Source organism: Andrena cerasifolii, chromosome 3 (assembly GCF_050908995.1).
Source record: "Andrena cerasifolii isolate SP2316 chromosome 3, iyAndCera1_principal, whole genome shotgun sequence".
Lineage (NCBI taxonomy): Eukaryota > Metazoa > Arthropoda > Insecta > Hymenoptera > Andrenidae > Andrena > Andrena cerasifolii.
Window position 1 is genome coordinate 12,236,821 of NC_135120.1, and position 16,350 is coordinate 12,253,170.

The 16,350-nt window shown below is 35.1% G+C and overlaps 2 protein-coding genes across 3 annotated transcripts; one reads left to right on the forward strand and one right to left on the reverse strand.

Annotated features, from left to right (window-relative positions):
- Positions 1 to 29: 29 nt before the first annotated feature.
- On the forward strand, positions 30 to 12,313 carry LOC143367275 (uncharacterized). Its single transcript, XM_076808910.1, is given in 16 exon segments — positions 30 to 404; positions 1,009 to 1,048; positions 1,171 to 1,557; positions 1,759 to 2,183; positions 2,259 to 2,474; positions 3,452 to 3,750; positions 3,834 to 4,164; positions 4,270 to 4,458; positions 4,461 to 4,517; positions 9,484 to 9,523; positions 9,645 to 10,028; positions 10,210 to 10,610; positions 10,686 to 10,901; positions 11,131 to 11,429; positions 11,505 to 11,835; positions 11,950 to 12,313. Coding segments are annotated over 16 exon segments (3,999 nt in total). The 5' UTR covers positions 30 to 259; the 3' UTR covers positions 12,189 to 12,313.
- On the reverse strand, positions 5,437 to 15,197 carry LOC143367488 (charged multivesicular body protein 7). Of its 2 annotated transcripts, XM_076809339.1 has the most exons (6): positions 14,995 to 15,197; positions 14,612 to 14,907; positions 13,714 to 14,485; positions 13,442 to 13,637; positions 13,274 to 13,370; positions 5,437 to 5,576 (listed from the first exon to the last, which is right to left on the reverse strand). In XM_076809339.1, exons 2-5 carry the CDS (start codon positions 14,878 to 14,880, stop codon positions 13,279 to 13,281), a joined length of 1,329 nt encoding a protein of 442 aa, XP_076665454.1. In that variant the 5' UTR covers positions 14,881 to 14,907; positions 14,995 to 15,197; the 3' UTR covers positions 5,437 to 5,576; positions 13,274 to 13,278. The 2 variants fall into 2 exon arrangements, with proteins under 2 accessions (XP_076665454.1, XP_076665453.1); XM_076809338.1 differs by lacking the exon at positions 5,437 to 5,576 and having other exon boundaries at positions 12,826 to 13,370; positions 14,995 to 15,196.
- Between the last annotated feature and the right edge of the window lie 1,153 nt (positions 15,198 to 16,350).

Genomic DNA, 16,350 nt, shown 5'->3' on the forward strand with positions numbered 1-16,350 from the left:
GATTTCCGAGTTATCGAGGTTCGACTGTGTAATTAATTTGTGATTGTTCGTTGATTAATCATAATAATCAATTGTCTTGTTCTTTCTTATATCTCTTTTAAATATTGTGAAATGTCAGTTGTTTATATTATTTATGTTTTTCTACATACGCCGTCTTTAAATAGGGATATGATGCATATGTGCTTTGCGTATTTTCCCTCGCGAACGAACACATGCAAGTATCTAACAGATACGGCTGCTAGCTTGTGTTTGTGTTCGCATGTTACGGGTAATTCCAGATTGCTTCAGGATCAGTAGGCGATCGGCAAGTACCGGGTCGAGACGTGAATCGCGAAATTTCTTTAGATTTCGCTTCATTATTATGAAGAACGCTATAATTATAATTATTTTTACAATTATTTCTAGTAAGTAAACGCATTTATTCGGCAGCATAATTTTTTACATTGTTCCTTAAACTCAATTAAATTAAAAGTGTAATGCTGAAAAGTGATAGGAAACTAGAATTAATAGAAAGTATTAATATTTAATATTTTAAGCAATATTTATAGTATTCCGAAACTGGATTTAAAGTGAATAAATTTATAATATTTAAATTTAATATCTAATAAATTTTGTTGCCAAAATTATAGTAAATTGTTTCTGATAAACATGGAATCATTAATTTCATCACATTCTAAAATAATTGATTTATAATTATCCGGGATATTCCAATAATTGTGATGTAGTAGCACAATAAGGATAAAGTATGTAGTAGATTTCAGAAACCAGTTTACTGAAGGCCTTGAACTCTAGAGAGAAAGAAGATGCTGATACATCTGAATCAATGATGATGTATTGGTGTATGATAACAGAATAGTTATATGGAATAGTGCAGAATTATGAAACGAAATTTCATGATTTTATTGGAGGCAATTTACTGTAAAACATTAAGGATCAGAGAAGGATATATTTTGAGAATATTCAAATAAAATATAAATACACAAGAATTCTATGTGCATTTCTTTACAGATCTATTAGAGTATGGATATGGACAGAGTAGTAAATGTGGGTAAGTTAACTTGGATGCTTCGTGCTACTGAAGCATCTCATGTAATCTATTCATAATTCTCAATAACAGGCTTATTTCAGTAATTAAAAATGATAAATTAATCTGTGCTTTTTTTTATACAGTTTGGAAAGATTTCAATGCAAGAATGGGCAGTGTATAGCAAACGAGTTGTTGTGCGATGGACGAGCAGACTGTAAAGATCAGTCTGATGAAACAGTTGCAGAATGTACCAAACCCGAAATAGCATGCCCTGATTATGCATTTCGATGTTCATATGGTGGATGCGTAGATGGAGATGCAACTTGCAATGGAGTACGAGATTGTGTTGACAATAGCGACGAGACATTATCTAGATGTAGAGATAGAGGGAGTAATGAATCTACAACGTGTTCGCCGAATCAATTCTTATGTGATAATAAACAATGCATTCCTGGAAGCAATTTATGCGATGGTACTGCTGATTGCGCAGATAAGTCAGACGAAACGTTTATTCAATGTGGATCAATCACGTAAGTTGTAAGCTGAAGAAATAACAGAATCCAAATTTATGTAATTCATAACTACGCGAGAGTCTTATTATAATTATATCCATATTGTAATTATGTACTGTGTTTATGTAAGAAGTAGAATATCTTCCCACCTATAGGTAACTAATGGCTCACAGCTGTTGACCGCGCATTAATATATGTCTACCTTAAATCTCTGTATAGGTGTCCACACTTAGTTTTTCGTTGCAACTATGGTGCGTGTATCGATGGTGATTTAAAGTGTAATGGAGTTGCGAATTGTGCAGACGGCTCGGATGAAGATCCAAGGGTATGCAGAGATATCACAGTCACAACCGCGCCTGACACAACTTCTACCACAACTTCTACCACAACTTTTACCACCTCTACTACTCGGACTCCGAGTCCAAGGCAACCTTGCATTGCACCTTCCCAACCCAAAAACGGCTCCTGGAAGTTACATAAATCACAGTGTGCCAGCGGAGAGCATTGCGATGTTCCAGAAGGTGTTCAGATGGAGCCTGGAACGTATTTAGTTTATAACTGTAATCCCGGTTATAAAATTAGAGGCTCTGCTGATGTAGTCTGTGGCCCAGGACGTGTGTGGTTGAATATCCCAGTCTGTACAGGTACAAGAATGCTACGATATAAAATTCTGATATATAATCATGCCGAGATATCATAAGCAACATTCTGTGTTCTAGAAATACGCTGCAGAGCTTTACAGTCAGCTTCGACAAATGCCGTATGTTTGTACGATGACGAAGATGTGTCGTGCCAGTCTCCCGTTTTACCCAGAACAGTAGCAGTATTAACGTGTCGCACTAGTTATCGCCAGGATACGGCATTATTGTCGAGATCAACAGTTAAATGTAATAAAACTGGTCAGTGGGACCCAGAGCCGATACGATGCATTCCAGGTCCGCTAACAATAAATATATACGTTAACGAGCCTACTGTCTCGCAACAGACTAACATAATAAGGAGTAATTCCACATTGATAGAGATTTCGGACGATAAAATCGTTATTTATAGGAATAAAGAAAAAGAGTTGAATCCGGACATTGACGTTAGAATCAATAATGAAAGTGCATAAAAAAATCTGCCGCGTTAATTCGGAAGGGCGTATCTGGTCAAAGAGTGGTTCTGAGATAAATGACTTTTAGTATTTTGTGCTATGTCATCGGTATGCTATATAAATCGGATTAGGTTAAATATTAAATCTGGATAAAAGGTATCTAAATATTTGTGACAAACCCGTAAAATATTTCATAAACCCCAAAGGAAACTTTGATAGATACGCTCAAAATCAGGCATCGATTTCAAATACCCCCGAAATATACATTGTTATATCTTCAGTTTTAATACAGATATGGCAATAACTCAATTTAAGCAAAAGTTGCAGGCACGCCCTTTCGAATTAACGCGGCAGAAGGCCCTCACGGTGTATTGATAAATATCCGCTTACTCTTCAATGTATGATATAAACAATTCCACAAATTAAATTGAAATTATGCGAGGGAACATCTGAAAGATCTGTATTACATTTTTGCATTTATTGAGATAATTCACGTGACAGTATTTGTACATGAGGTGTTGGGTAAAGAGCATTATAAAGTCTTATATATATTTACCTGTTAGCTCATGCTATATATATGTTTTTAATAAACTTGTTGATGTATTTATTTTCAAATTTGTTATCTATTCCTATACAGCACTGTTACTTTAAGAAGTAAATGTGGATTATCTCTCGTAAACTGTAATTTAAAGTCGAGCATAATATGAAAGAACTAATTGCGATTTTATAATTCAAATTAGACGTATAATTAGACTGTAATTTATGTTACGCGTACATGATCCAGCCTAAGCAATACAATAATTTAAATATATGTTTTAGTATGCGGTGTTACTACTCCAAACAATGTGCCGCTCATTGTGCACGGAACTCGACCGAAAATTAGTGAATTCCCATGGCATGCTACACTATACAGAGCGGAAAATCCTGACAAAACTAAAGAATTCATTTGCGGCGCAACTATTATTCACGAAAGGCTTTTAGTTACGGCAGCACATTGCGTTTATAACGAGGTCACCAAACGATTAGAGGACGCTTCGAAGTTTTTTATAGCAACGGGCAATATTTATAGGGAATACGACTCCCCTTTTCATAATTCGATAACTGTAAAGAAAGCTAAGGTACACATGTATACACCGACACGTTATTACAACTGTTTCGAACTAGCGCCAATGATTCTGTTATTAACGTTTTCTTATTTTAGGTAAAAAATATGTACGTCGTTTGTAACTACCTTGGATTAGAAGGGAATTATGCCGGAGATATAGCTATATTAGAGATCACGGAACCGTTTATATTTTCATCTCTATTACTGCCAATATGCATGGACATTCCTAACGAACAAATTATATTAGAGTCGGGGTTGTTTGGGAAAGTAGCAGGATTTGGTAGAACCGCTCTCGGAGCATCTAGTTATATTTTACAGTCGATTACGGTCCCGTACATTCCCTTGAATCAATGCAAAACATCAAGCATGCCTTATGAGACTGAAAGATACATTACGTTTGATAAATTTTGCGCTGGTTATACGAATGGTTAGTACAGAAAGTTTCTTAATCACGATATCACACATTTTATGATTTTTCTTTTACTATATCTTATGTCTCTTCTGAAGTACATTAAGGATGTGAACATTATAGGAACATCAGTTTGTGACGGCGACAGCGGTGGTGGACTAGCTTTTAGAAGAAGAAATCTGTGGTACCTAAAGGGCATCGTTAGCGTTAGCCTTGGCACAACAACAACAGGAGCTGGCAGAATTTGCGACAGTAACTCATACTCTTTGTACACCCGAGTTTCCAATCATATGTCGTGGATACAAGAAGTTATTCTTCAATTAGAATCATACAAATCGTATCCTTCATGTCGGACAACATTCTAATCTCTTGCATTCTGCTTCGATAAAGCAAGTGGATTGAAATATTCTTTCCTTTTTCCTTTTTTTTTCTCGTATAAATGCATCAAGACTGTGCATTCAGGAGTAAATACAACGCAGTGTATTCGTCTGATCATATATTATATTCATGTTAGGGGTAATCCTTAAATTACGTAAAGCTTTTTTAGGGGGGAGGGGGTCGCGAATTTCTTACGTTTTCTAACATGAAGGGGGGGGGGGAGTCAGGTAGCGTCTTACGTATTATTTTTTTTTAACCAAATTTTCAATAAATACAAATTCTATCATTAATGTTCCGTAAAAGTAGTTTCAGTTTAAATTCCCCGAAACCGAGTTCAATGATTTATATAAACTTTTAAAAGAATTTTAATAACTGAAAAAATTAAGTGTAAAAAATGTTACGTAACGAGGGGGATGGAATATTAAATCTTATGAAAATTATCCTTACGTATTTTAAGGACGGCCCCTTTTCATACATCATTATTACATAGAGTTAAAACAAGAAAGCAGTAAGACATAAATTATACAGTATACAATATTAGAAATACGTTTAATAAGAAATGCAGAACTATATTACTAATTTAAAAAGACAAATAAAGCCAAGCAAGGCGCGAACACATTAATAGATTTTTCAGTATACAGTGAATGTAAAATGACAAAATCAGTTGAATACTGCATTTATTATCATATTAAATGTACTGATTATAAGTAAAACTGTTGTTCAAATAATAGATAATGCGCTTAAGTAATTCCAAGTACAATTACTGCACAGAAAGAAGGCTCCTGGCAGGCGGGGCAGGCCGCCACTGTGACGATTGGTTTTTGTCACTGATTGGTGCACACTCATAAAGACAAGGCACACGTATTTTTGTTACAGGCGGAATTTGCCATATCTACTTACTACAATGTAACAGACGCAGGTTCAGGCGGCGGACTGCACCGCCTCCCAGGAGCTTTCTTTCTGTGCATATACATATCACATTCCTTTCTGTGTTTTATAAATATCAGAGAAAAGCAAACGTTTTACTTGTAAGGGTAATTCGATATTCATACCTCATTCATCGCTAAGGATGTTTTGGGTACGGTAGTACTTATGGAATAGAGTGTAAGTTGTACTGTGTTGAATGTTTGGATATGTGATATTTCTATTAAAAAAAATTACCACCAACGTGTAAGTTTCTTAAACTCTGTTCAAATTCATCGACGCTAGAATCAAATTCTGTACTTGATCTCGGAGGGAAAACACTTTCCTCGAATCTCATTAATTCTTCTAATTCCTGTTCTAGGTCAGTATTTGAATCATCATTCTTCAAAGTCTCCAGTAAAATAACTTGCACTTCCCTTTGTTCTTCCAAAGCTTAAAATCAAGAAAATGTGCAAACAAATATTAAGGAATTTAATTACATGGATTCAAGACTGTACTCGCCCCGATCAAGTCATTCATAATATCTTTAACATTAGTTTCAGGTAAATTACTTTCATTTAATTTCTTTAACACATCGACGATTAAGATTTTAGAAAAAATGTTGTGTACTATACTTATGTTGATTGCTCATAAAAAATTCTGAAAAATGGTAATGAAACTTGCGCGCTAAACCGGAATACCCAACCAGGGCCGGCGGAACACAATGCGCCGCATAAGGGCGCCAGCCGAAGGGGGCGCTAAAAAACTATATCGCAGGCTTAATAATAAAGGAATCCACCTTGTACATAAATAAAATGTAAATGTAAATCTTCTTTTTGTACTCCGTAAAGGCATATAAAATAGAAAACAGGTGTAAACATTTTCTTGCATAAGAGTGCCAACCATCCTCGCGTCGGCCCTGTACCCATTCGCAGTGTTGGGTATACAGTAATATTGGCACACGGCTGTTTTAAATGTCCTTCATTTGACTTTTAGATATTTTTTTATGTTACGTTAAGTTTTGAAGATTAACAATTTCTTTCGAATATAAAATACGCCATTCTTAAAAACAAGGTATTTACCTAATGAATTATTCTTTCATAAGAAATCAAGAGAAATAGTCGAACAAAATGCGACTGAATCTTGTCTCCGTAATAATCGGTATATTTACCCCCGAATAATCCTGGGACTGCGAGCTCGAGTCTGTTTTCGCTTGAAACGGGTAATTCCAGATTGCTCGAGGATCAGTAGGCGATCGGCGAATACCAGTTCCAGAAGTGAATCGTGAAGTTTCTTTACAGTTCGCTGCATTATTATGAAGAATGCTATAATTATAATTATTTTAACAATTGCTTCCAGTAAGTAAACGTGCTTATTCGACATCATAAATTTTTACATTGTTTTTTAAATTCAATTAAATTAAAAGTGTAATGCTGAAAAGTGACAGGAAACTACGTAGAAAATAATACAATTTAACAATGGCGTCCACAGATTTTTTCTGGGGGGGAGGGGCAACTTTGGGATGACGGTAAAGAAAAATACAGTAGTGAAAACACAATGCTGACGATGACATCGACGAATCGGATTATGAGACACGCGGTGCGGGTGAATTAGCTCACTTCCTTTTTTGAACTCATTTTGTAGTGCCAATTTAATTAAAAATTTAAAATCGAAATTTAAACAATTTACATTTTTAATATAAATTTTATAAAGATCAGTTGTTAAAAATATGCGCTTTCTTCTCAAAAGCCACGGGGTGGGGGGGGGGGGGCAACTGCCCTTTTTGATCTCTACCCGCCGCGGACGCCTATGATATTTAATATTTTAAGTAATATTCTTAGTAGTCAGAATTCGAAGAAGAAAGAAAGATTCTTAGTAGTCATGCCTGGATTTAAAGTGAATAAATTGAATATACTCTTCACTAAATTTTGGTGCCAAAATTACAGTAAATTGTTTCTAATAAACATGGAATCACTATATTTCATTACGTTCTACAATTGAAGCAGTGAGAGCAATAACGGACCAACCCACATAAAAAAATTTTTTCCTATTTTATATGATTAGTAGAGCCTATTGGAATATGTTATTACTACTAACTTAATTTTGAAAAAAAACTGTGTGTTAGTCCGTTGTTGCTCTCACTGCCTCAATTTATTTAGAGTTTTCCGGGATATTCCAGTATTTGTGGTGTAATAAAACAAATAAGGATAAAGTATGCAGCAAGTTTCAGAAACCAGTTTGCTAAAGGCCTTGAACTTTGGAGAAAACGAAGATGTTGGTTAGGGTGGCTGTAATATTCACTCTGGGTGAATTTTTTTCAAGATTTTACTCGAGGCACCCACCAGAATAATTCCAAATAATAAAAACAAATCTGTGTAAAATTTGAGCCCGATTGGATAAGGGGAACAGCTACTCCTGGCTCTTTGAACATTTAAATAATTACACAGTTCGACAGCCATCTGGACTTGTAACATTCAATAGTCATTTTTTCTTATAGGTTTTCGTGCGCTGAACACGAATCCGCCAACCGTTTGTTGCAATCACCCTCAGTTTTTGAGAAATTCCATTTTGAAAAAACTGCAAATTTTCAACTTTGAGCATCTTTTGTGTCGAAACAGTAATAGTTATTCGGTTGCTTGTTACGTCAAATTATTCTATGAACTCTCTTGAATGCAACGATATAAGTTATTAGTGCATTACGAACATTTAAATATGTTTAAACACCGATCAAAGGGAAAAGAACACCCGAAATGCACTCATTTTTCAGGTATCTTTCAATTTATTTCCAGAACTAAGGGTCTAGGATAAAATCTAACTACTCCACGAGATGCAGCAGACATTTTTCCTTCGGAAAGCATCAACGGAACTGGTAAGTCACGTTTTGTTTTCAATACAGAAGCGAAATAGTTGGGCAAAACGTCCGACGTCGACAATGGTAGTCACGCGAAGCGATTGTTACGCTGATTCTAAGCGGCAGCGGATCGCGCGCCGCCATTGTTTACCACTGTCGACGCCGCACGTTTTGCAAAACTATTTTGCTTCTGTATTGGAAACAAAATGTGACTTACCACTTCTGTTGATGCTTTCCGAAAGAAAAATGTCTGCTGCATCGCGTGGAGTAGTTAGATTTTATCCTAGACCCTTAGTTCTGGAAATAAATTGAAAGATATCTGAAAAATGAGTGCATTTCGGGTGTTCTTTTCCTTTGGTCGTTGTTTAAACATATTTAAATGTTCACAATGCACTAATAAGTTATATCGTTGTATTCGGGAGGGTTCATAGAATAATTTGACGTAACAAGCAACCGAATAACTATTACTGTTTCGACACAAAAGATGCTCAAAGTTGAAAATTTGCAGTTTTTTCAAAATTTAATTTCTCAAAAACTGAGGATGATATGGCGACAAGCGGTTTGCAGATTCATTTCCAACGCACGAAAACCTGTAAGAAATGGATATTGAACGTTACAAGTCCGAAAAAAGTCACATTTTGTCGAATTGTGTTATCTAATAACTCACAAAGTCGATTTTATGTAATTATCCTCCAAGTTATTGATTACATAAAAAAATATGTCAAACAAGATTGTAGATGCAGACAATGAGCATCTTTTATGTTGTATTAGTTTTTCTCGTGCGACAAACGGTTTTCGAAAAAAGTCCGTAAAACTGTAATGAAAAAACAAATTTCTTTTTCAAATTTTGAAAGTTTAAATCCTTCTCGAACACTTTTACTTGTTTATATCTATATCTATATCTTCGATATTTTCGCGAATTTCGGTCCCTAATTTTCAGGAAACATTCATCACATATCAAACACTGAAAATATCCCCAAAAAATCGATCTTTTATCAAAGATTGTGTATGATAACAGAAAATAGTCACGGAATAGTGCAGAATTATAAAACGAAATTTCATGGTCTTATTGGAAACATTTACTGTAAAACATTAAGGATCAAAAATGGATATATTTTGAGAATATTCATAATACGAAGAGAAGATAATTATAGGATTCAGATAAAGTACAAATACACAAAAATTGTACGTGCATTTCTTTACAGATCTATTACAGTACGGATATGGGCAGATTAATAAATGCGGGTAAGTTTACTTGGATACTTTGTGCTACCGAAGCATTTCATTTAATCTGTTTATAATATTTCATACAAAGTATATTTTAGCAATTAAAAATCGTAAATTAATCCCTGCTTTTCTTCTATAGTTGGGAAAGATTTCAATGCAAGAATAGGCAATGTATAGCAAACGAGTTGTTGTGCGATGGACGAGCAGACTGTACAGATCAGTCTGATGAAACAGTTACAGAATGTAACAACACAAACATAATATGTGCTGATTATGCATTTCGATGTTCATATGGTGGATGCATAGATGGAGATAAAACTTGCAATGGAATACGAGATTGTGTTGACAATAGCGATGAGACATTGTCTAGATGTAGCGCTGGAGGGAGCAATGGATCTACGTGCTCACCGAATCAATTCTTATGTGATAATAGACAGTGCATCCCTGGAGGAAATTTATGCGATGGTACTGCTGATTGTGCAGATAGTTCAGATGAAACGCCTATTCAATGTGAATCAATCATGTAAGTTATGAGCTGGAGAAATAAAAAATTCCAAATGTATACAATTCATAAATATGTCAGAGTCATATTGTAATACATCCGTATTGTAATTGCTGTGTTTATGTGAGAATTACAAAATCTTCACTCCTACAGGTATTTACGGTCAGTCATTAGACTGACAATTGTTTAAATCTGTTTAAAGGTGTCCGCAATTATTCTTTCGTTGCAACTATGGTGGGTGTATCGATCGTAAATTAAAGTGTGATGGAGCTGCGGATTGTGTAGATGGTTCGGATGAAGATCAAAGACTATGCAGACATCTCACAGTCACAGCCACGCCTGCAACAACTGCTATCACCTCTAATATTTGGACTCCGAGTTCAAAGCAATCTTGCCTCACACCTTCACAACCCAAAAATGGCTTCTGGAAGTTACATAAATTACACTGCGCCAGCGACGAGCATTGTGATGTTGCACAAGGTGTTGAGGTGGACCCTGGAACGTCTTTAGTTTATGACTGTAATCCCGGTTATACAATTAAAGGCTCTCCTAACGTAGTTTGTGGTGTAGGACGTATATGGTTTGATATTCCAGTGTGTACAGGTACAGGAGTACTACGATGTAAAATTTGGATATATAATCGCGCCAAGATATTATAAGCAACATTCTATGTTCTAGAAATACGCTGCAGAGTTTTACAGTCAGCTTCGACAAATGCCGTATGTAGGTACGATGACCAAGATGTGTCGTGCCAGACTCCTGCTTTACCCGGAACAGTGGCAAGATTAACGTGTCGCGCTGGTTATCGTCCCTATACGTCAATATTCTACACATCAGTAGTTAAATGTAATAAAACTGGTTGGTGGAACCCGGGACCGACACCATGCCTTCCAGGTCCGCTAACAGTAAACGTATACATAATAAGGAGTAATTCCACATTGGTAGAGATTGCAGACGATAAAATCGTTATTTATAGGAATAAAGAAAGGGAACTAATTGCGGTTTTATAATTCGTAATTAAACGTAATTCTACTAGCATTTAAATTCATATGTATTACTATAATTTATGTTATGTGTACATGATCCAGCCTAAGCAATTCAATAATTTAAATATTTGTTTTAGAATGCGGTCTTGTTCCTCCAGATAGTACGCCCCTCATTGTGCATGGAACCCAAGCGAAGATTAGTCAATTCCCGTGGCATGCTACACTATACAGAGCAGAAAAGCCTGGCGACGATAAAAAATTTATTTGCGGCGCAACAATTATTCAGAATACGCTTTTAGTTACGGCAGCTCATTGCGTTTTTAATGAGATCACCAAACGATTGGACGACCCTTCGAAGTTTTTTATAGCAGCGGGCAATATTTATAGGGATTACGACTCCCCTGATCATAATCCATTAATTGTAAAGAAAGCTGAGGTACATATATGCACGCTATTACAGCTGTTTCGAACTAGCGCCAGTAATTCTATTATTAACGTTTCATTATTTTAGGTAAAAAGTATGTACGTGGTTTGTAATTACTATGGATTAGAAGGAAATTATGCTGGAGATATAGCTATATTAGAGATCAAAGAACCGTTTGTATTTTCATCGCTGATAATGCCGATATGTATGGACATTTCTAAGGATCAAATTCTATTAGAGTCGGGGATTTCTGGGAAAGTAGCAGGATTTGGTAGAACCGCTCTCGGATCATCTAGTTATATTTTACAGTCGATTACAGTCCCGTATGTTCCCTTAAATCAATGCAAATTTTCAAGCAAGCCTTATGAGACTGAAAAATTCATTACATTTGACAAATTTTGCGCTGGTTACACGAATGGTTAGTAGAGAAAGTTTATTAATTACGATATTACACATTTTATGATTTTTCTTTTACTATATCTTATATCTTTTAATACTCTTCTGAAGTACAGTAAAAATGTGAACATTGTAGGAACATCAGTTTGTGATGGCGACAGCGGTGGTGGATTTGCTGTTAGGAAAGGAAAGATGTGGTATCTGCAAGGCATCGTTAGCGTTAGCCTTGGCGCAAGAGAAACAGGAGCTGGCAGAATTTGCGAAAGTAATTCATTCTCTTTGTACACCCAAGTTTCCTATCATATGACGTGGATACAAGACGTTGTTCTTCGTTTAGCAGTATACAAATCATATCCTTCGTGTCCAGTAATATAAGTACTAATCTCTCGCATTCAGCTTCAATGAAGCAAGTGGACTGAAATGTTCTTTCTTCTTTTTTACTATGGAAAAAAAATATATATAAAAAACAATTTAAGTTAAACGATGTTATTTAAAATGTATTAAAAACTAAAAAATAATTCTTTTGTATTACAATTTCAATAGTGTTTTCTTACCTTAAATAAAATCGTGGAGCAGAATATCTCACAACAAATTCAATAAAATCACATTAAATTAAGATTTTATTTAAAATGGATAAACACCATCGAAATTGTAGTAAAAGAAAAGAATTATTTCTTAGTTTTTAGAGCATTTTAAATAAAATCGATTAACGTAAAATTGTTTTTTTTTTATATATATTTTCAATATATATAGTAACAACGAAAAAAGAATTTTTTTAAACGATTTTTTTATATACTTAAGCAGATTTCAATTCGTTTGGATTTGTGGTTATGGGTTACATTTATTGATGACTGGGTAATTTTTTAATCCCCTCGGGGCTTTTCTTTCATAATTTTGTATTAACTCTACTGGATAGTTGGAAGTGAATTAAAACTAAGATTCTAGATTTGTACCAAACGTACATACAATACATACACAGAATCGAAGCTGAATAAAATCGTTTAAAAATCTCCGCACAAATATATCAAGACTGTGCATTCAGGAATAAATATATCACAGTGTATTCATGGGATCATATATTATATTCATGTTATACATCATTATTACATATAGTTAAAATGAGAGAGCAGCAATACATAAATTATACAATATTAAAAATACGTTTGTTAAGAAATGCAAAACTATACTACTAATTTAAAAAGACGAATAAAGTCAGGCCAGGTGTAAACACATTAATAGATTTTTAAGTATACAATGAATTTAAAGTTCCCTAAAATCAGTTAAATACTTTTATTATCATACTAAATGTACTGATTATAAATAAAACTATTGCTCAAATAATAGATGATGCGCTTAAGGTTCTCCAAGTATATGTATTGTACGTTAATTAAGTTTTATAAATATCACAGAAGAGCAAACGTTTTACTTGTAAGGGTAAGTCGATATTTCAATATTCATACTTCATTCACGAACATTCAGGTTTCGCCAGCGATTGTTTACTTCGAATAGTTCGCGATGATGATGGCATCGGCGAGGATGTTTTTGGTACGGTAGTACCTATGGAATAGAGTGTAAGTTGTACTGTGTTGAATGTTTGGATATGTGATATTTCTATTAAAAAAAATTACCACCAACGTGTAAGTCTCTTAAACTTTGTTCAAGTTCATCGACGCTAGAATCTAATTTTGTACTTGGTATCAGAGGGAAAACGCTTTCCTCGAATCTCATTAATTCTTCTAATTCCTGTTCTAGGTCAGTATTTGAATCATCATCCTTCAAAGTCTCCGATAAAATAACTTGCACTTCCCTTTGTTCTTCCAAAGCCTGAAGTCCAGAAAATATGAAAACAAATAGTAAGGAATTTCATTACATAGATTCGATGTAACAAGACTGTACTCGCCTCGGTCAAGTCATCCATGATATCTTTAACAGTAGTTTCTGGTAAATTACTTTCATTTAATTTCTTCAACACATCCGATCCAGCTTTGTAAGCTGACAATACAGCAGTATTCGTATGAGTGTCTTGAATACTCGATATTAGGCCTCGAATGTTTCCAAGCGTCTGCGACCGTTTCTCAATTGTATTTTCTAACTCTAATTTTTTCCTTAAATGTGTTTTCGCCACTTGCCTTAATCCTTTAGCTAAGTACAACTTAGCTTCATTAATGATATTTATCTTTCCTTCTTCCAAAAGTTCTATCTCTTTCATAAGTTCATTTTCCTGCTTCATTAACTTGTATAGTCCTTCATCGATTTCAGTTACATTCTCTGACGCGTGTACAGTAATTTTAACCAGCAACTCATTCTCATTTGCATTGTTTGTAAAGGCCACCTTTCTTTCGTGCCTCAACCATATTAAAACCAGCATTACAGTATTATCCGTTATACTTTTATCTACTTTAGATTTACAGCTCTTTGCTATTTCAGAAAACGACATAAGAATATTTTCTTTCTTATCCTCCAAAATGGAAAATACAGTCTCTCCTAATTCTCTAACACTTTGTAAATGTATGTATCTAGTTTCCTTATTAATTTCATTGCTTATGACGTAACTTTTAACTTTCGAGAATGACCATGTGAGTGGCCTTTTCACGAATATATCGATCGACCATGCTGTCCACGAATCGCAAGGCTCTTTTAAAAATTCAGTCTCAGTTATTATCTCACGATTTCTGCAATATTATGTAGATAAATAGTCATTGCAAAAAGTCTATGTAACTGATATAAGAATTAGTTGAATTAGATAGGCAATTTATCAGCTAGACATTAAATAATAAGAATGCTGGAAATAACATTACCGAAGTAGCTCTTCAACGACAGTTACCAAACAAAGTGGCGTGCACCCTTTCCTCTTAAAAGCACCATTTAGGTCCGTTACGGAGAAACTGCATCGAGCGTTATGGTTTAACCAGTCGTGTATTAAATTCTGCCAAAACTTGTACTTGGACGTCCAATCTTGTGGATTGGCTAATTTACTTCGAAAAGGCGAGAACAAGGCGTTTATTCTTTCTTCCTCGGTCCAACACTTTGGCATTTTTCCAGGTGGCAATGGTGAATTATTATCCATATCTTTAGTTTGCACAGTACTCTTTTCCTAAAACAGTTTCAATTACTTTTTAATTCAGGTTATACACTTACCTGTCCTTGTGATATTATTTAGGTAGGTAATATTCATACATACCCTTTCACAATAATTAATGCTAAATTTCCTGTTACGTATAATTAACACGATTTTTAAATTTTCCAGGCTTTGACAACCTCCTAGTATTAGTAAATAAGCTGAAACCTCTCATTTCCTAAAACTGTCATTGCATCGTTATGAACAAGCAACAAGTAAATACAGTAAATGCGTACATAAATAATTGCATAATTTATCTATACAGCTGATTCAAAACTGCGTAAGTACATGCGTATATGCTTTTCAGCATTTCAACACATTTCAGAGTAGTTGCTGAGTTGGACGCTGTTCATGATCAGAGGCCGCTAAATTCAGTCCTCCTCGATTATTCACGTTGTCTATCTAATCGGATATCCCCCACACTGTATTCTATTCTGAATAAGGAAAGAAATTCTCAGCTGTTCCGTTATACTTCTAAAAATTTAAACGGAAAGTCGGCTGGTACTGTAAACGTAGAAAATTCATTGTACATTTCAATTACTTGAAATGTGCTTATGCTACAATATTCTACGTTAGCAGTAAGGAATTCTAAGTGAAAAGGGAAAATAGATGGGGGAATGTCCCCAGAAAATGAAATTTGTTAGGTTAGACATTTTTTTATTAGCAAAGCACCGAAACAGAACATGAAATACACTTATTACACGTCCTCTGCAGAAAGCAGTTATCAACAAACATTATATATACAAAATTGTATTGAATGTTGAATTGGGCTAGTGAAAATGCGCAGACTGGATACGCGTGATTATTATGTGGTCGGCTCCTCGAAGTGACAGAAAATATAACCTAAATATATGCTATATGACAACAAATGTATAGTGGCTATTTCAGCTTCAAAGGCATCGCCTTAAAGTTGCAAATAAGAGGCGCAGGCCTTTCAAAAGGCGCTCCAAAATTCTGCGTCTCTTCGTTAAACAGTCACTGTCTCGAAACATCTGCGCCACTTCTCACTCTTTAATTTTATCTCCGGAGACATTACTTAGTGCCACCTCTTTCGACGGCATGTTCTTCTGTTACAAAGCCCAAATTTGTGCATTCTGAAAATTTTTGCCAGATTTTGGCCCAGGTATCAGGAGAACATGAAGCGAAAAGAGGTATTCTAAATTTCAGCTTCGAAGGCATCCTCGATTCTCTCTCCGAAGACGTTACTTAGTGCCACCTCTTTCGACATCATGTTCTCCTGTTACAAAGCCCAATTTTGTGCATTCTGAAAATTTTTGCCAGATTTTGGCCCAGGTATCAGGAGAACATGAAGCGAAAAGAGGTATTCTGAATTTCAGCTTCGAAGGCATCCTTGATTCTCTCTCCGAAGACGTTACTTAGTGCCACCTCTTTCGACATCATGTTCTCCTGTTACAAAGC

Excerpts from the sequence above, each read along its gene's own strand:
- LOC143367488 (XM_076809339.1), bottom strand. The coding sequence starts at position 14,880 with ATGGATAATAATTCACCATTGCCACCTGGAAAAATGCCAAAGTGTTGG. Across the intron at positions 13,638-13,713 it reads TCATGGATGACTTGACCGAG|GCTTTGGAAGAACAAAGGGA; the intron begins GCGAGTACAGTC and ends TCTGGACTTCAG. Across the intron at positions 13,371-13,441 it reads AAGAGACTTACACGTTGGTG|GTACTACCGTACCAAAAACA; the intron begins GTAATTTTTTTT and ends TCTATTCCATAG.